At 47.0% G+C, this 18,537-nt stretch overlaps 1 protein-coding gene across 1 annotated transcript in view; it reads left to right on the top strand.

Moving 5' to 3' along the window:
* HEATR9 (HEAT repeat containing 9) overlaps positions 1 to 18,537 on the top strand; it is a 237,439-nt gene that overhangs the window by 203,401 nt on the left and 15,501 nt on the right. Inside the window, exon 13 of the mRNA XM_085614945.1 lies at positions 5,775 to 5,826. Within this exon, the coding sequence (XP_085471071.1) occupies positions 5,775 to 5,826 (52 nt within the window). The remainder of the gene's footprint in view (positions 1 to 5,774; positions 5,827 to 18,537) is intronic.

The following is an 18,537-nucleotide window of genomic DNA, read 5'->3' as shown; positions in this document are numbered from 1 at the left end:
ACAGACCCACTCAGACACTCACACACCTGTTCACAGACCAACTCAGACTCATACAGCCAGTCACACACCCACTCAGAGACTCACACACCCACTATCACACACAGTGAGACACTTATGCAGCCACACCTAGACCCAATCAGACACACACACACCTACTGTCAGACCCACTCAGACACTCTCACACCCATTCACAGACCTACTGAAATACTCATACACTCACTCACACACTAACTATCAAAGGTTATTGGTTACAGTCAGGAAATACATTATTTTTAAATGTTAGAAATTCACTTAAAAAATGAACGGTTACAGTGATGTTATAGCTAGGAAATAACATTGAAAAACTGTAGAAATTCACCCAGAAAACTCAGAGATTACAGGGACGTTATAGTTAGAAAATAGAATGTAAAAAAAGGTAGAAATTCACTGAAGAAAACAAAGGTTACAGGGATGTTATAGTTAGGCTCATATTTCACTAGTACAAAACCACTGAAATTTAGCAGTTATAGTTACCTGAGCTAACCTAAACTTACGCCCCCGCAATGCACTGCTTATGATCTCACATATTACAGCACTCATGACATGGTCAGTGACATCACTCATGACATCTCAAATGACATCACTAATGACATCAGTGATTACATCATCCACAGAACCAATTACAGACCCAGTCACACCCCATAGAATCTCTCACACACCCACCCGCACACCCACACAACCACCTACATACCCATTCACAGATTCACAGGCCCATACAACAATTAACACACACACATCCTTAGATACACCAACACATCCACTCACCCACCCATAAAGCTACTCACTCAGCTACCCACTCATCCATACAGCTAGTAGCAGTGATACACATTCACCCATACAGCCACTCAGACACCCATTCCCTCACCCACACACCCACTTACATACCTGTAGTGCTATTTTTTGGGGCGAGTAGCACGCTACTCCAGAAACCCATAAAGGATTAGTGGTGAATTAGGATGGTGAAATATGAAAGTAATTTGAGTGGTGGTTATGTTAGTCAGTTATTTGGATTGAGAAGGGTTGGGGAGGGGTAGAAAAGGGAAAGAGGTTTGCATTTATATAGCGCTTGTAACCCTGATAGGGTGTTGAAGCGCTTTATTGGCGAGTAGCACGCTACTCTGGAACCCATAAAGGATTAGTGATTAATTAGTATGGTGTAATTTGAAATTTGAGAAGTGAACATGTTAGTCTGTTATTTTTGTTTGAAAATGATAGTGGAGGGATAGATGAGTGAAGGATTTAAATTTGGGTTTTTTTGGAGGTCAAAGTAGTAGTAGGAGGCTTTTGGATGAGTAAAAATGGGTTGTGGAGGGGAAGAGTCATAGGGAAGAGTTTAGAAAGGTTTGTTTTGGGGGATTGGTATAGTAAAAGAGGTGTCAGATGATGCGAGGAGGGGTAGAGTAGGGGAGAGTCTAGAAAGGGTTATGTTGGGGATTATAGTAGTGGTATGGGGTTTGGGATAAATGAGAGAGTGGATGTACAGGATATATTGATAGATGTATAGGGTGAGAAATAGGGTAGTACATTGGAAAGAGTAGTAGAAAGAAGTTTGAGATGAGTCAGAAAGTTGGGCTAGAAAATATGTTCAGAGAAGTATAGGCTGAGAAATAGGGTAGTGCATTGGAAATGATAAATTAGAAGAAAGTGATAAATATATAGATCCATAAGTACATTGAAAGTATATAGATGCATAAAGGAGGTAAGTATATGTAGATTAAAGATATTGATAGAGGTACAGGATGAGAAATAGGGTAGTGCATTGGATATGCTTTTTCAGTAGAAAAGTAACAAACACACAGATCCAAGTACATGGAAGGTACATAGATGCAAAATGGAAGCAAGTACATGTAGACCAAAGATGCACCAGATAAACTCCGGTTTTCAAGTGTTGTACTTTTTTTGTTGTTTTTTAAGCAACATAATTATTCTACATGTTTATACAAAGCAATACACAAAGATAGGTACATATCTAAAGTGAAAATAAATGCTTATATACAGAGGGATATGCTGTATACATCTGTTAAGGATTGTGCTTATGTGGGTAAGAGCCAATTCTTGAGTAGTTTTCTGAAGATAAGGTGGCTGTCGTTGGATCTTATGTTGGGGGGTAAAGAGTTCCATAGTTTGGCTGCTTGAACAGAGAAGGATGTGCCACCCATGTTTTTTTCTTGTATTTTGGGATTTTGAGGCGAGGTGCCCCTTTAGAGCAGAGGTTCCTTTGTTGAATGTGTTTGGTGATTTTATTCCTGATGAAGAGTAGTCTCATTCCGTGTATTGCTTTGTGGGTAATACAAAGCAGCTTGAATGTGGATCTTCTGGCAACCGGTTGCCAATGTAGGGCTTTCAAGGCAGGCGAGATGTGGTCTTGCGGTTTCATATGCAAGAGTAGTCTGGCAGCCGAGGTCTGAATCCATTGTAGTCTTTTCATTGTCATTAAAGGTGATCCGTTGTAGAGGTTATTGGTGTTATTAATCGAGTTTGGACAGAACAAGGGAGATGGTACCTTGGACCTTGTGTGGAAATCCCAAATGAGGGAAAATTAGTTGCAGCGTTTTTATAGTGACAAAGCTTGATCTTGCTAGTTTGTCCACTTGGGCATTCCTCGTTAGCTTGGAGTCCATGGTAATTCCGATGTTTCTTACTTCCTTCGATACTTTAGGCAATAATCCCAGTTCATCAGGATAGGCAGCAAGTAGGTCATAATGTTTTCAATCGCCACAAGTGAGTATTTCCGTTCTTTCTATCAGTTTGCCCAGGAAAGGTCCATTTGTACTGGGTCTGTAGCTGTCAGGGTTCAGCGGGTCCAAGTTTGTTTTCTTCAGTAAAGGGCGTATGTGTGACTTTTTGAGTTCTTCTGGAAATATTCCAGTAGTTAAGGAGTCGTTGCTGATTCTTCTTACAGGAGTGGCAGCAGAGGTTGTTAAAACAATTGTCTGGAAAGTTTGTGGTGGACACGAGTCAGAAGGGCTGCCTGCAGCCCTGCTTGCTTTGACCAGGTCCATAAATGTATCATGTGAGATGTGTTGGAAGGAACGGAGAGGCTGGCTTAGAGTATTATTGGATTGTTGTTTTGTACAAGGGTGAGTGCTGGTGCTTTGTTTCTGTTTTAAGTATGAGTCCATTGTGTCTGCTTTGTCTGTGTAATGATTTGCCAGTTTGTCTGTGAAATATTGAGTAACAGGATAAATTCTTTCTAGGCAATTGGGTTTGTGACATTCATTGAGTATTTTATAGAATTCTTTATTTGCACATTTAGCATTTTGAATTCTATCTGAATAGTACCTTTTCTTAGCTTTTTTGATAGCTGACTTGTATAATCCGTTAATTTTCTGTAAATGGCCTCTCCTCACATTATGCACTCTCGCCTGCTGTTTTGGCAATAAGCAACCTTTGTTGCCCTCTAAGGGAACAATTAACCACTGTTAACACCCAGGGCTATAATCCTTACTTATGCACAAGAGCATACTAATAAAACCAATATTGTAAATCCATCGAAGTGTAAAACAAAAATCTTATGAATAGACCAACTCAATGGCAGTCATTTAAATTTACATTGGAAGTTTGACATGAAGATATGGCATGCTGAGATTGAAATCTGGGACTTTGAAGGATGCACAAATTCTATCTACATTGTCTGGAGTGCTCTCAATGGGACAAAGGAAGTGCAGGTACTAGGCAACTTGAGAGGGGTGGATTGGAGCGGGTGGGTGAAAGGTGTTGCATAGAGGTGAGCACTTTTTGTGCTTTTCTTGATATAACACAACAGAGATTTGTAATATTTGAAATAAGTGGGGCGCACTACCCTCTCTATACCACAATCTTTCTAAGAAAATGTCCTGTAAAGGAAGGAAACATGTCCAGTGAAAATCAAAGGGTTTTCCACAATTTTGCAGGAGAAATACTAAAACCATAAGATGTTTGCATAGCTTTTTATTGAAGCATCTTGAGACCTAAACCTTCCATTTAATAATGCAAAACCCTTGTCTCTTCATGACCTGATATTATCTGAGCAGAATTTATAGAGCATGAGATCCTCCTTTTGAAGAAATAAAGCGGAACTGATAAAGCAATGGTCAGTTATGCTATTTGATTTTAAGAAAACATGTGATACAACTTTTTGACAGGGAAAATAGAAAGATCTATACTGAAATGGAAAGATGTTGTTCACAGATCTATGATAACTTGAATCTAATTGGGACTTTCCTGATTTACCACTTTGTGTGATCTTCAACAAAATTCCAGGTCTGTATGTCCTTCATTTCACATATCTGTCACAAATATGAGTGATTACTATTGGTTGAATTCTGGTACTGAATTATATTTCCATTTTAAATAAGTGGATGCAAGACAGTTAAGCACTGTAAAGTAAATAAAGCCTGACTGAATGACTAAAAGTAGAATTGCACTAAAGATGAGGTAGGTTGAATGTTTCGAGGGAACCAACATGTTCATACCACATGTGCATTGTAATTGTCCAGCACATTCAGAACACAACCAGGTGAAACATGATTGTGTAGAGTTTAGTCTACTAAAAAGGGAGAAAGAATGGGCTTTGTTAGCTGGAAAACGTTTAATATCATATACTGCAGGGAGTACTGACCACATATCAATGAGACTTACAGGCTTCAGAATGTTCTTATTCCATTAAGTTTTCAGTTGTGGATGAAAGTAATGCACCCTTATTGTCCTGGGACCCTGACAGTTTTCAGATGCTCCTTTGTGTACTGAGCTTAAGGCAGGCCTGGCTGATGCAGGAGAGGAGAAGGTTGAGGACGAATGCTATAATTTTACCAGGGGACACTAGGCGCCCTGGTATACACACTGCATTCATACATATTTTTCATTTAGATACTTTCCGCTGCCCTCAGATTTGCCACTTTGAGCTAACTGGACTTGCATGCACAACATATGGCGGCGGCAGGGCCCGACTGCGTGGATGTCACACCTTGGCTACATTGGACTCTTCTTCCTCTGGAGCGTTTACTGGTTGAGCAGAAAGGCCTCAGACCCATATGTAGGTCATGCCTCTGACCTGAACGTAGGGCCATATGAAATGTCATGTCAATGTGGCCAAACTCTGCTTGCAATCTCTTGTTCCTATTGTTTTTTTTTTTTACTAACGTTTTATTTGTTTTACTTAGAAATACAGCACATTTCACATCCTTGAGGTGACATTCTTTACCAGGGACATACATTTCTGAGAAGCATGGATGGAGGCTTTTTAGTTTAGGTCTTTATCTAATTTTTTCAGTTTCTTTTTCATCCATGTTTTCTCCCTTTGTTACTGTTTTCTTATATTTCTCGTCTGTGTTTTCTCTTTTTTGCCTTTCTCTCTCTCGCTCTGGTTCAAATTTTGATGATAAAAAATAAGTCTTGGTCCCCCACAATGAGTCCTGGTGCCAGCCACCTGCAACCACCAGCACGAATTAAGCAAGGTAAGTGCCCAAATGTCAGGTTTCCAGCCCACATGCCCCCAGAGCTCTTTTAGATATCAGAAGCCAGTCAGTGCACAAATGTGTTATTCATTCTTTTGTGTGAATGATAATGATGCCAAGACAGCTTTGAATCTTTGAATCTCCCAGAACAATTTACACAGCCATCTGAGTGAGTTCCAGGAACCTGAAGAGCATTGTGGCATTGCTGCATATTATTTTAAGAGAGTCATACATGAGGTTTGAATCTTTAGACTGCACTAACACACCGTCTAACTGTTCATCCGGTCTCTTTCTTGTCAGGCAGTTGAAAGCCGAGAGTGAAGTTCTTCGTAGAGAGGCTGTCAACACTTTAGTAAGTCAGAGCGCTCTTCAGGCCCACAGCTGGCAGTAAATGATTTGGGGGGGAATTGGCCCCAAACTTTAACAGCATGAACCAAGTGCTTGTGGTGCAAGACAGTTTCTCTCTCCAGAATCGTTTTGAAAATTTTTGCAAAATGTATGTGATTTGAAAGCACAAAAATGTATTTCTTTTGTTTTCTTTAATATCTTGTTATGCAGCCTACAAGGTTCTGTGAATAAAATATGTTGCAAATAGGGCATCAGAAAACACATTGCCAAGTTAGGGGTACTTATCATGTGACATAACAAAAGCGCACATTAGATCCCCAGCCTCCTGTAACGACCTCCCCAGCCCGGGAACATGCAAATGAACACGCCACACACAGAGCTCTGTAACTGACACATTTATTCTTCAACATACAATCACGCTCTGCATATATTGCATCATAACTTTCATAACCACACCTCAACAACTCCCAGCAGATTACGTAATACCAGTTTAGAGTCTGGCCAAACACCGCGGCGGTCCTAGTGCGCATAATATCAAAGACACTACATTTCCCCCTTTGTTAAATTAAAAGTACAAACAAACATTAGCATCATATTTCCCCAATCACTCGCCGGGTGCTTGCACTGGTCTGCCAGATCCGGTGATATGAGGTAGTTAAAACGCATCTTGATTATGCACCAATAGCATATGTTCAAATGTGTGATCCGCACATTCAGGGATGGTCGCCTCGCTCGTGATCAGAGGAGCTGACATACATTGAGGTAGGTGTTTAAAGTGTGACGAGTCCCATGTGATGGACTTTCTGGGATAATGCGCTGTCACCATGTGTCCTTTGCACGTTACGGCCCTCAAAGGGTCGACAGCAAACGGAACATCTGTTTTCTGCTTCCATTTCTGTTTGACAAGTACTCAGTCACCTTTAGCGAAGACTGTTTCCTGGGCACGTCAGCCAGATCGGGATATGTTTTCATTTTGCACTTTTGAGAAGTGTCTGTGACGCGAACCGTATCAGCATTCATCGACCGGTCCAATGTCTATTGTGGTAATTTGGTTACGATGGCTCTCCCAAATAGCAAGGTGGCAGGACTCTCACCAGTTGTAGAGTGAAGAGCTGATTGATAGGCATGAAGGGCATGACACATGGCTTCGTTTAGATCCTTTCCCTCCATCGATGCTTGCTAAATTACCCTCTTGAGAGTGCCCATAAATCGTTCAACAACACTATTGACTTGGGACCAGAGAGGTGTACTCTTTTGATTCTTGACATTGGGTCGAACAAGAAACTCCTTGAATTCTTTCCTATTGAAAGGTGGGCCGTTATCACATTTGAGAATAGCGGGAATGCCCCATGCTGCAAAGATGTCATAAAGCCGCTCAATGACTTTGTCATGGGTTGATGATAATAAGTCTTCCACCAAAGGAAAAGGAAAGTATTCATCAATGACTACCATGATATCATGTCCATTTCCTAGAGACCCAAAGAAATCAACTGCAACTCTCTTCCAGGCATGTGCAGGAAAGTCAGACCTTGCCAATTGATGTAGCATCACCTTGGGGGATAAACAGTTACAAAGGTGGCACACTTTCAGCTGTTTCTCAACTTCTTCATCACACTCGGTCTCCTTGAGCTCTTTGGTGGCTACAATGCCACAATGTCCTTCATGGTCTAGCTCAATGACTTGCTGTCTCAGGCTCTCAGGTACAGCGATTCTCGAGCCTCTCACTTTGATACCCTCTTGGTGACAAATAGCTTGTCCTATTCATTTTTGAATTTTTGGAGTTCAACATAATCAGCAAAGGGTCGAAAACTTTTCTTCCAAGATTGCATTGTAATGACGTCTTTGATGATGAGCATGTCTTTATCTGCATTAGCAGCAGCAATAATCTGTTCAATTGATAGAGGAGCTGACGTGCTGGACCTCACAATGAAGTTGAGATACTCTTCAGCTGCTTTGGATGTCGAACTGTGGCAACATAGCAGCACTCTTAATCTGCAGGGTTTTGGTCTTTCCCCGGCTTGTGTACAGTCACAAAGTCATACTCTTGCTGTCGCAACCCCACATCCCTCTCGAAACAAGAGGGCTTATTAGTTTTCAGGTTTCTAAAGACAGTGAGCAACGCCTGGTTGTCTGTGATGATAGTGAAATGTTTCCATGTAAAAACACATGAAAATGTTCACAAGCATACACCACAGCCAGACTCTCCTTCTCCGGATGAGAATAGGCACATTCTGTGTCAGACAGGCTTCTACTGGCATAGGCCACGATGTGTCTCTGGGTATTCGGAAGGCCATTGTGTTGAGCAAGGATTGCCCCCAGCCCCACCAGTCTCACATCTACTGTCATCTCAGTATGTGACTTGGGGTCAAAATAGGCCATTTCAGTTGCATTCTCAATTGCATGTTTTATTTCTTTGAAATGTTGGTCACATTGAGGATACCACTGGAATGGGACATTTTGCTTTGTTAAGTGTCAAAACGGGGTACTCACTGTAGCACAGTCATGAATGTACATTGAGCAATAACTGGCCATGCCTCAGAAGGATCGCTGCATGGTTGCAGCTTGTGGGGGGCAAGTAAATGACAGTGCTTGCACCTTATCCTGGTGAGGAGTCATTCCCCCATTAGAGGATATGTGCCCAACGAATGTAAGTTTGGTTTTGTGAAACTCACCCTTTACTGCATTTAGAGTGAGACCTGTATTACCAAGTAATTGGCAGACTTGTGTAAGAGCCTTTTCATGCCTCTTTTGTGTTGTCCTAAATAACAGTATATCACCACTGTAATTGAAAGCATGTGTAACAGGTTGAATTACTCGGCGAATAACATCCTGAAATACCTCCACTGCCAAAGATACTCCAAAATTCAGTCTTTTGTATCTGAACAAACCAACATGAGTCGAACAAGTAGTAATGTACCTACAGTTCTCTTCCAGCTCAAGTTGTTTGTATCCTTTGCTCAGGTCAAGACAGGAGAAGACTTTGGTTCCATTCAGCTGCATGATTATGTCTGCTATGTGGGGACCAGGAAGTCTTTCTCTCTCTATTGCTTTGTTGGCCTGGCACATATCAACACAAATGTGAACTGCACCTCCACTGTCCTTTTTTGACATCACAACTATGGGCAAAACCCACAGCATAGGACCGGTGGAGCTTTCAATGATGGCATCCTTCAACAGTGTTTCTAGTTCTTTCTCAATGGCATCTTGTAAGTGAAAAATGACTCTGTGATGCCCGTTGGGCAGCAGGGCACAAATACTAATTTATATGAAGTTGCACTTTCGTCTTCTTGAGTCTTCCTAGGCCATGAAACAATGACGGGAACTGACTCACAATTTCACACTGAGCATGTATTTTGCAGTCGAGAGATATCAGTGTATACCTTCATTTTTGACGGAGTAAGGCATGGCACAGGGTATAGGCTGTTGAACTTTTCCACTGGCATGATGTTAATCGACTCACCCCTGTCTATAATGAAGGTATGGGGTGATTGTTCACCTTTAATGTACTTTTAGGGCAGTGTCCAAATGAATTTTGTCGCTTCGTTTTGTGATTCGTCTTTGACTTTTTTTTTTTTTTTAAACCGTTTATTGCAATCTCAGATATATACAGGTATGGGCCTACAACCTTCCGGCCGGCCGCTAAAGTGACGATAGCAAATGACATACATACAATGAGGCACTTGGCTTTGCATAGACACTAAGGCAGGAGGTATCAACAACGCGGGCCATATGGCTCTGAGCCCACAATACGGTTTCATTTTATACAACACAACAACATAAAAAAACACACACCCGCAAGGCAACCCACGATCGAAAGTGACAGCACGTGCTCCTCAAATGGGGGACCCCAAACCATCCACAAAAAACCCCCCGAGAGGGGAAGGGAAACAGGTCCGGGACTGGGAGAACACTGTGCTTCGGGACTGAGGGAGGAAGCAAACTAGGGGGATGGAGCTGGTGAAGCGGGAGGCAACAACGGCGGCTCGCAGATACCCCCGCGGTAGGCGTTCCAGGGGCCCCATATCTTCACCCATGCCCCAGGCTTACCCCGCGCCACATACACCACCTTTTCTCGGAACATGCACCAATCCATGTGTTCTTTCCAGGCCGACACCGCCGGGGGCCTCTGGGATCCCCACAGCTGCGCAACGTCCCGTTTAGCCACCATATAGCCCAGAGTCACCCATCGCGTCTGCGGAACCGAGTAATCGGTCGGTTCCCACACATTCAGCAAACATCTCCTCGCTTCAGGCAACAGCGCGACATGCGTAACCGCTCGCAGGACCTCATGCACACCACGCCAGAATCGCTCCACCCTCGGACATTCCCACAGAATGTGCAAAAAAGTCGCTGAAGCACCACACCCACGCCTACACAATCCGTCCTCGGCATAGCCCATACGCAGAAGCCTTGGCCCCGTCATGTACACCCGGTGGAGTATCTTAAGCTGGACGAAGCGAAGGCGAGGCGGGATGGCCACCTCCTTCGGAGAGGCCACCGCGGAAATCCAATCCTCGTCGTCCAACTCCAGCCCATCGGCAACCCAGGCCTCGCGGAGGCCAGTCAGTAAGCCCGAGCGATCATTTATCAATTTCTTGTAAATGAGGGAGATCGTGCTGTCCGGAACATGGCCATCTAGCACTCGATCCTCCAGGGGGGAGGACTCCGGGATGGAGGCCGCGTCTGGGAAGACGGAGCCCAGTGCGTGACGGACCTGCAGGTACCGAAAGTATTCACTGCCCCGCAGCTGAAACTCCGCCTGCAGCGTCTCGAATGTTTTGAATCCTCCCCTCGTCCAGAGATCCCCCACTGTACTGATGCCTATCGTGTCCCACTGCTCAAAACCCTTCGAGGTCCACAGAGAGCCCAACCTCTCAGACGCATACAGCGGTGACGCCCGGGTCAAACGGTCCTTCCAGCCCATAGCTGCATTAGCCGCGTGCCATACTCGCACCATGACACGCGTGGGTCCCGTCAAGCGGGAATCGGGCACGCTAGCGTAGAGCGCTCGATTGTAGTCGCCACCGGGCAGGAGCATCTTGTCCATTTCAAATGCCGGGTTTAGGGCGGGCCCATAGAGGCCATGATTAATTGCAGCTAACTGGGAGGCCCAGTAATACCGTTTAATGTCCGGGAGGGCAATCCCTCCGTCGTACCACGGGAGCGTCAACTTTGCCAAGGCTATACGCGGCCTCCCGTCCCAGAACAGGCGGCGCTGTAGACCTTCCACTTCACGGAAGTAGCGCGCTGGGACCAAATCCATAGTGTTCTGGAGGGCGTACAGGAAGCGCGGCAGTGACATCATCTTGAACAACGCCGCCCGGCCGAGCGGCGAAAGCGGCAAGCGCCGCCAGCGCGCGACATCCTCCTCAAGCGCTGGAGGGGGGGAAGCAAATTTCGCTCGTAGCGGGCCACCGGGTCCAGCGTAATGTAGACACCCAAGTATCGAAATCCCTGCGAGGCGATCTGGATCGGACAGCCCCGCGGGAGGACAGGAGCCTCCCCGGAAAGCACATAGACGCAGGATTTGGCCCAGTTGATGACAAGGCCTGAATTGCGGCCAAAAGAGCGCAGAACATCGACCAGGACAATCAGTGATTTGCGCGGGGAGGCTAAGTACAAAAGGATGTCGTCTGCATAGAGGGACACGCGGTCCTCATACTCGGGGGTCCAACGGAGACCTCGGATAGAAGGGTGCCACCGCAGCCACTCTGCCAGGGGTTCCAAGGCCAGTGCGAACAGGAGCGGCGACAGGGGGCAACCCTGTCGCGTGCCCCGTCCCAGCACGAATGGGGCCGAGACTCGACCGTTCACCACCACCTGCGTAAGTGGGTCCGAGTACAACAGTTTGACCCAACTGATGAATCCCGGCCCAAAGCCAAATTTCGCCAGCATCGCCCAGATGTACGGCCACTCGAGCGTGTCGAACGCCATAGTGGCGTCCAAAGACGCCAAGATGGCCGGCTCTCGCACGAACGGAACACGCGCTAGCACGCCGTGCAGGCGTCGCAGATTAAGAGCCGTATTGCGATGGGGAATAAAGCCGGACTGGTCTTGGTGGACCAGGTCGCCCACCACGCCGACCAGCCGGTTGGCGAGCACCTTGGCGAGGATTTTAGGCTCCGCATTCAAGAGCGAGATAGGCCGATAGGATGTGACCCGGTCTCGTGGTCTCCCCTCCTTGTGGATGACCACAATGGTAGCCAGACGCTGGTCCGGCGGGAGGGAGCCCCGCGAGTGGGCCGCAAGGAACATTGCGCGGAGGTGGGGTGCCAGTACATCCGGTCGCAGCTTATATAACTCGATAGGAATGCCGTTCGGGCCCATGGCCTTGCCAGAAGCGACCGAGCGGATGGCGAGAGCGATTTCGTCCGAGGTGGGGGCGGCATCCAGCGACTCCCTGTCCTCCACAGAAAGGGAGGGGAGCGCGATGTCACGCAGCAGGGCATGGGAATCCTCCTCCGAGCAGGGAGAAACCGGGGAATATACCTCGCGGAAATAATCCGCGAAGCAAGAAACAATGCCTTCCGGCTCAGTAACACGCACGCCATCCGTCCTCTCAATCAACGGGACCACACGACTAGCTCTCTCCTTCTTATCCAACCACGCAATCAACTTGCCCGCCTTGTCACCCACATCATACAATCGCCCCTGTTGCTCTCTGCTGAGGCCCCTGGCCGCCTCCGTGACGAGGGCCCTATAAGCCGCCTGCTTAAGGTGCAGAACGTGAAGCGCAGCGTCAGTCACCTCACTCCCCAAATCACCCTCCAATTCAGTAATTTCGGCCTCCACCCGGGTCACCTCCTCCTGTGCACGCCTCCGGGCATGGGAAATAAAGGAGAGGGCCTCCCCTCTAAGCACTGTCTTGAACGCCTCCCACAGGGAGATAGCCGACAGGACTGACCCCACATTCTCCTCAAAATACCGTTGCAAGGATTTAATCAAGTCAGCGCGAATAGTGGGGTCACGCAGGTACCAAGCATTGATTGGAGCTACCCTGCCCTCCCCCCTCCGGAAGACACCAAAGTGCAACAGGAGTGGGGAGTGATCTGAAATGCCCCTCGCCAGATGGCGCACCTCCCCCACTCTCCCGGCATAGGCCGCAGGGACAAGGATATGGTCAAGCCGCGAAAGGCTACCATGGGCACCCGAATGGAAGGTGTACTGCAGCTGAGTGGGATGCTTTAAACGCCAACAGTCCACTAATCCCAGTGTGTCCAAAAGGCCCGACAGCCACGCCTGTGCCCGGGGGAGGTCCCTAGGGGGATAACGATCCATAGTCCCAGAAACCACCGCGTTGAAGTCCCCCCCAACCACCAGAAGCCCCCCCGGAAGGTCAAGAAGGAGGCGTCCCAGGTCCGCAAAGGTGGTGGACTGTAACCCCGGTGGGACGTACACTGAGACAAAGACGACTACTTTGCCCTCCATTCTCCCCACCAAAACAGTGTAGCGTCCCCTCTCATCATGGCGCACCTCGTCTATTTCTAGCGGGAGCGAGGTCTTGACCATAATGCCCACCCCTCGTGAGCCTGATGTAAAGCCCGAATGGGCCACCAAACGATAACCACGTCGATTCATGGCACAAAAGGAGTTACCAATAAGGTGTGTCTCCTGCAGAAAGACCACATCAGGCGAAATCCGTTTCAGATACTGCAGGACCACACCCCGCTTAATCCTATCCCCCAGTCCGTTAACGTTCCAGGACAACAAAGTCAGGTCCCTACCCCCCATCACATACAGAAGCCATCATTAGTCCCCCCGAGAGCATCTCAAAAACACCAATACAATAAAGGGTTTGCCTTGCGGTAGAAACGAACCACACCCCACCCCACCCATCCCAACAGAACTCCCCCCAACCTGCACCCCTGCATGAGCCCGAACAGCCCCCCCAAAGTGCAGTGTGCCTGTCGCCCCATAGAAGAAAACTAACTAGTCCCCCAGAGGAGGAGGGAGATCCCCCAAGAGACCCCACACGGCCTCCACAGGAGGGGAACTTACCCTAACAATAAATGGTGACAATAACACAGTCCGGAGCAAGGCCTACCATTAGTCCCTTAGTCCTGATCCGGCGGGCCCTCCCCACCAACCGCTCCCCCCCCGCCCCCCCGGCCCCGATCTCCGGGCAAAGTGTCCAGCCAGTCCCCGGCCGCCTCGGGACGATCAAAAAAGTGCGTGCGGCCATCTACCTCCACCCTCAGCTTAGCTGGAAAAAGCATCGAATATTTGAGATTCAGGTCCCGTAGGCGACGTTTGACACCCAGAAAGCCCAGTCTCTGCTTTCGGACCGCCGGAGTAAAGTCAGGATAGAAATTAATATCCATGTTGTCAAGTCTGACTGGCCCTTGGAGCCTAGAAGTCTGCAGGATAGCGTCTCTGTCCCTAAAATTGAAGATCCGGGCGATGAGAGGCCTCGGAGGGGCGCCGATCTTAGGCCTACCCCCGGGGACCCTATGGGCCCGTTCCACTGCAAAGAATTTGCTCAGCCCCCGAGGCTGTAGATGGGTGAGGACCAGGTCCTCCACAAACAGATCCGCCGCCTCTGCCTCTTGTCCCTCCGGCACCCCGATGATGCGGACGTTGTTTCTCCGGGCCCGACCCTCGGAATCCTCCAGTCGACGATTCATCAGGGCGCTCGCCTGGCCAAGCCTGCGCACCTCCTGTTGGAGGGCCGCCACGTCAGTTGTGAGGCCCGAGGTGGAGTGGGCCAAAGAATCGACCCGGTCATTTGTTTTAGACAGATCGGCTCTCACGAGGCCCACGTCCACGAGGACCGAGTCGATCTTCTGCGCCAGAGTGTCAAAGCGCTGGTCCACCGAGGCCTTCATCTCGGCGATGGCGCCCATGACGTCCTGGAGGGTCAGGTCCGTGGGCAGAGCAGGAGCATCAGTCGGGCCCGTGGGGGACCTACGCAGCGCCTCTGGAGATCCCTTCTGGAGGGTGTAGCGGTCCATGTTATTGGATTGTTGGGCCGTGCCACGACGGGTCGACTTCACCTTGGCCCGGTCGCCATCTTGTTTTGTGGCCATGGTCGCAATCCCCAAATCGAGCCAATCTCCTCAGAAAGGGGGTAGACAATCCCGTTCAAGGGCTCCGGGGGGGGGCGACTACCGCTCCTCAGGACGGATCGCGGCCGGCGGGCCGGCAGGGCACCCCAACGAGGCCACAGCACCGCACACCGCTCCGCAACCCTACCTCGCCTGGCAGCAAGGAGGGCGCAAAAGCGAAAGCGAAAGTGCGGGGCACGCGAGTCGCCCAGCCTTGCCCGCCGCTGTTGTTCGCCTTGTCGCCGGATCGCCCCACTACTCCAGTACGGGGGGCCGGTGCGGAGAAGGCCGCAAACCTCAATCGGTGCTCCCGCCGGTGTCCGAAGTCCGATTGAAAAACGGAAAACGGGCGTCACCTCAGCTCGGATTCACAAACTCAGTCCCCTCATTCAGGACAGGATTCGGTCAGGATTTATGTAGGAGGTCGCGGAGGTCCTCGGGAGCCTCGCACCTACGCGGCCATCTTGGTTGCGCGCTAGGCTCCTCCATCTCGTCTTTGACTTTTGATCTTATTTTCCAGCAGCTAATCCTACATGTGCATCTCTTTCCTTAGTCAATATCATCACCGCACATCCGTCTTCTTCGCTTGCGCTTGATAATGGTGTTGAAGAGATTTTATATGATTAACTTGATGATGATCGACTGTATTTGGTTTCTACTTGTCGTAACTGATGTTGCCATCTGGTCTTGTGGACATGGCGAGAATGCTTCTGGTACCTTCTGGCATCCATTTTCTCTTCTTGTTGTGATGCATTTGGTTTCTCTTTTGGTTTGGAGACCATTATGAAGTGGTTTTCTTTCCTGCAGCCTTTGCATGTCTGTCCTATGGCTGAACATTTAACTTCGTGAAGCATAACTTTTTCTTTTACCGGAGACCTCAACTTGTGTTCATCTATTTTGTGCTTTTGCTTACTTTTCATTGTCAACACTGATTCATTATGTACTGTTCCTGCTTCAATATCAGGAGCTTGTCGATCTGCTCATTCTTCTGCATTTGCAGCGATTAACATTTTCTCTAAACTGAGTGTCTCTCTCAACATGCATCCTCTGAAGGAAACTGGAAGACAGCCATCAATGACTCTAAGGCGGATGGCATCTTCACCATTAAAGTCACAGAACTTACAGTGTTTGATCAGTGCACTAAGTCTCTCAACAAACTCATCCATCGTTTCACCAGCCTATTGTCGGGCTTGATTGAAAATGTACCTTTCATAGTTGACATTCGGCATTAGATTGAACTTTGCTTCCAATACTTCTTTTATCTTTTGGTACGATATTGCATCAGTTTGTGAGACTTTCCTTAGCATTTCTTTCACTCCATCGCACACAACATTTTTCAAATATTTCATTATTTTCTTATCGTCTTCTTCTATGAAGTCATCAATCATTTTGATCCATGCAGTCCACCTGGCACTGATGTTCTCTTTCTTCGGTGTGTCAAACGGTGGTGGTGGCTTCGGAAATTTAGCTGCATCATACTGTGCAGTCCCTTCTTTCACCAATGAGAGTACGTGCTCTTCAGGCAGCATTCTTCACAACAAAAAGCAAAAAAAGGACCTGCCTGGTCTTTATAATTGGTGGAATATCTCACCATACCTTAAGGATGCTGAAAAAACAGACATCTTGAAGTCATAGTATATGTATATATGATATTCTAATAACTCAGAAACAACAACAAAAATCATCAGCTTAAGTATCACAATTATTTATCAAAAAATACTATTTATTTTAATTGCGTTCATATAAATGTAAGTCCACATAAATACATATATAAATTGTTGGCATGAAAACGCCAGATATCACAAACACATATACATCAAAGAATTCAAAGAAAGTTATTGCTTGATCTGGGAAAAACAAAATACAAAACCCCATACACACTCAACTTATTATCCATAGCACTCACACCTTAATCATTCACTGTCTAAAACACAATCAATATAGCAAAACCCACAGGAAGACTAGACATACGACAAGTAAACAAAGGTCCCTACAAGTGAGAAAAGACTCTTCCCTGCTCATAACAAAAAAGAAAAGTTGTTTATCTCTCAATTATTACTTATGCATTGATGACATTTATAGGTTCTCATAATATTCCAGTTATATATGTCATCAGGCGAATATCATAATCCTCGTGTCTTGTTTCCTGGTAATGCACCATTCTTTGTCCAAAGCAGGACCGGTAACCTCTCCACACAACACCCCCGTTGCTTGGGCCTGGGTGTCTCATCCGATTTTGACGTTGCATAGCACTTCCCTTGCTTGTGCCAGTAAGTACAGTTCTGTTTTTGCACCTGGCCATCACTGCCTTTAGCTTTTGCTTCGCATGGATGATGGCTCTGTGTTATGGTGTGGTGCAGTATCTCTTCTTTCAGCCTTGCCAGTGGGTTCTGGCAAGCTTTTCAAATGTGCTCCTCTGCAGGGCCTTTAACTTCTTTGATGGCTGTGAATGGGCTGGAGCCCCTAAACAGCCAACCCGCAACTGCTTTGCATCAATTTGGGGTGCACATGGCATGCACAAGCAGTTTGCCATACCTTTGCAAACTCTCAGAGAGAGCTGCCTTGTTTCTTAAGGACACATATCCCAAACTCGTAGCCAATTGTAGCATCTTCCCAGCTTGGCAGCATGCAAAGTAACTCGCCAGACCCAGACATCTTTATTCCTCAGCATACGATCATGCTGTAAACCACACCTTAATACCGCAGACTACGTAATTCCTGTGTAGAGTCTGCCCAGGGTCTAGCGTGCATAATATCAAAGACACTGCACCTCCCTCCCCAACACAGACTTTCCTGATCCTGGTTAAATTTCTGCTCTTATACCACCCTTTTCTTTACCCTATTCACCTATTTATCCATATGACCACTTCCCAAACATCTTCCACTTTTCTCTCTTCCCATCAGTCTGCACAATCCCTTTGCTCTTACCTTTCTCCTCCACATTCACTTTCTACCCGTGCTTCTTTTTCCCCTTTCTTCCTCCTTGAATTATCTCCCCCTTGGTCTTACTCTCTAGCTCTTGTCCTTATTCTCGTACCATCTTCTCTACTCAGTTCCTTGGTCTCTCTGATCATTGTCTCTTCTCTCTGTATTTCTCCCTTGTACTTTCTTGTTATCATTAAACCATTTCCCCTTCAACTCTCCCTATGACTCTCTCTGTGTTTTACACAGTGTTGTGTTACTGTTCTATTTCCTCCTCCATCTTCCAGACTATATTAATGTGGAATCCTCTGTCTTGTTCTTTTCAGGACTTGCTCCCCACTGGTTAACAGTGAGGGAACGTACGTCACTTTCCATTCTAAGGTGACCTCACGCCTGGAAGATCCTGCATCACTTCTCTTTCCACTTTGACCTCACAGCTAAGAGGACCTGCCTCACCCCATCACTGTGTCGCACTACCACAAACACAGACCATTACTGCCACTGTCACATGCAGTATGACCACACACAATCCATAACACATACACATATACAATATTACTGGCAACAAGCACATAACACAGGCATCCAGTGCAGCATCAAACATACTCATCTTCTCATGTACATACACACACACACATAAACACATCACAGCACCTACATACCCACTCACCATAAAAAACATAACCCACACCATTACTCAATTGTATATCATCAGACTCACATCACACACTAATATGCAGTAACACCTC

This window comes from Triturus cristatus, chromosome 7 (assembly GCF_964204655.1).
Source record: "Triturus cristatus chromosome 7, aTriCri1.1, whole genome shotgun sequence".
In the NCBI taxonomy this organism is placed as follows: Eukaryota; Metazoa; Chordata; class Amphibia; order Caudata; family Salamandridae; genus Triturus; species Triturus cristatus.
The sequence above is the reverse complement of the archived record's forward strand: the minus strand, read 5'-3'. Positions and strand labels throughout refer to the sequence as shown.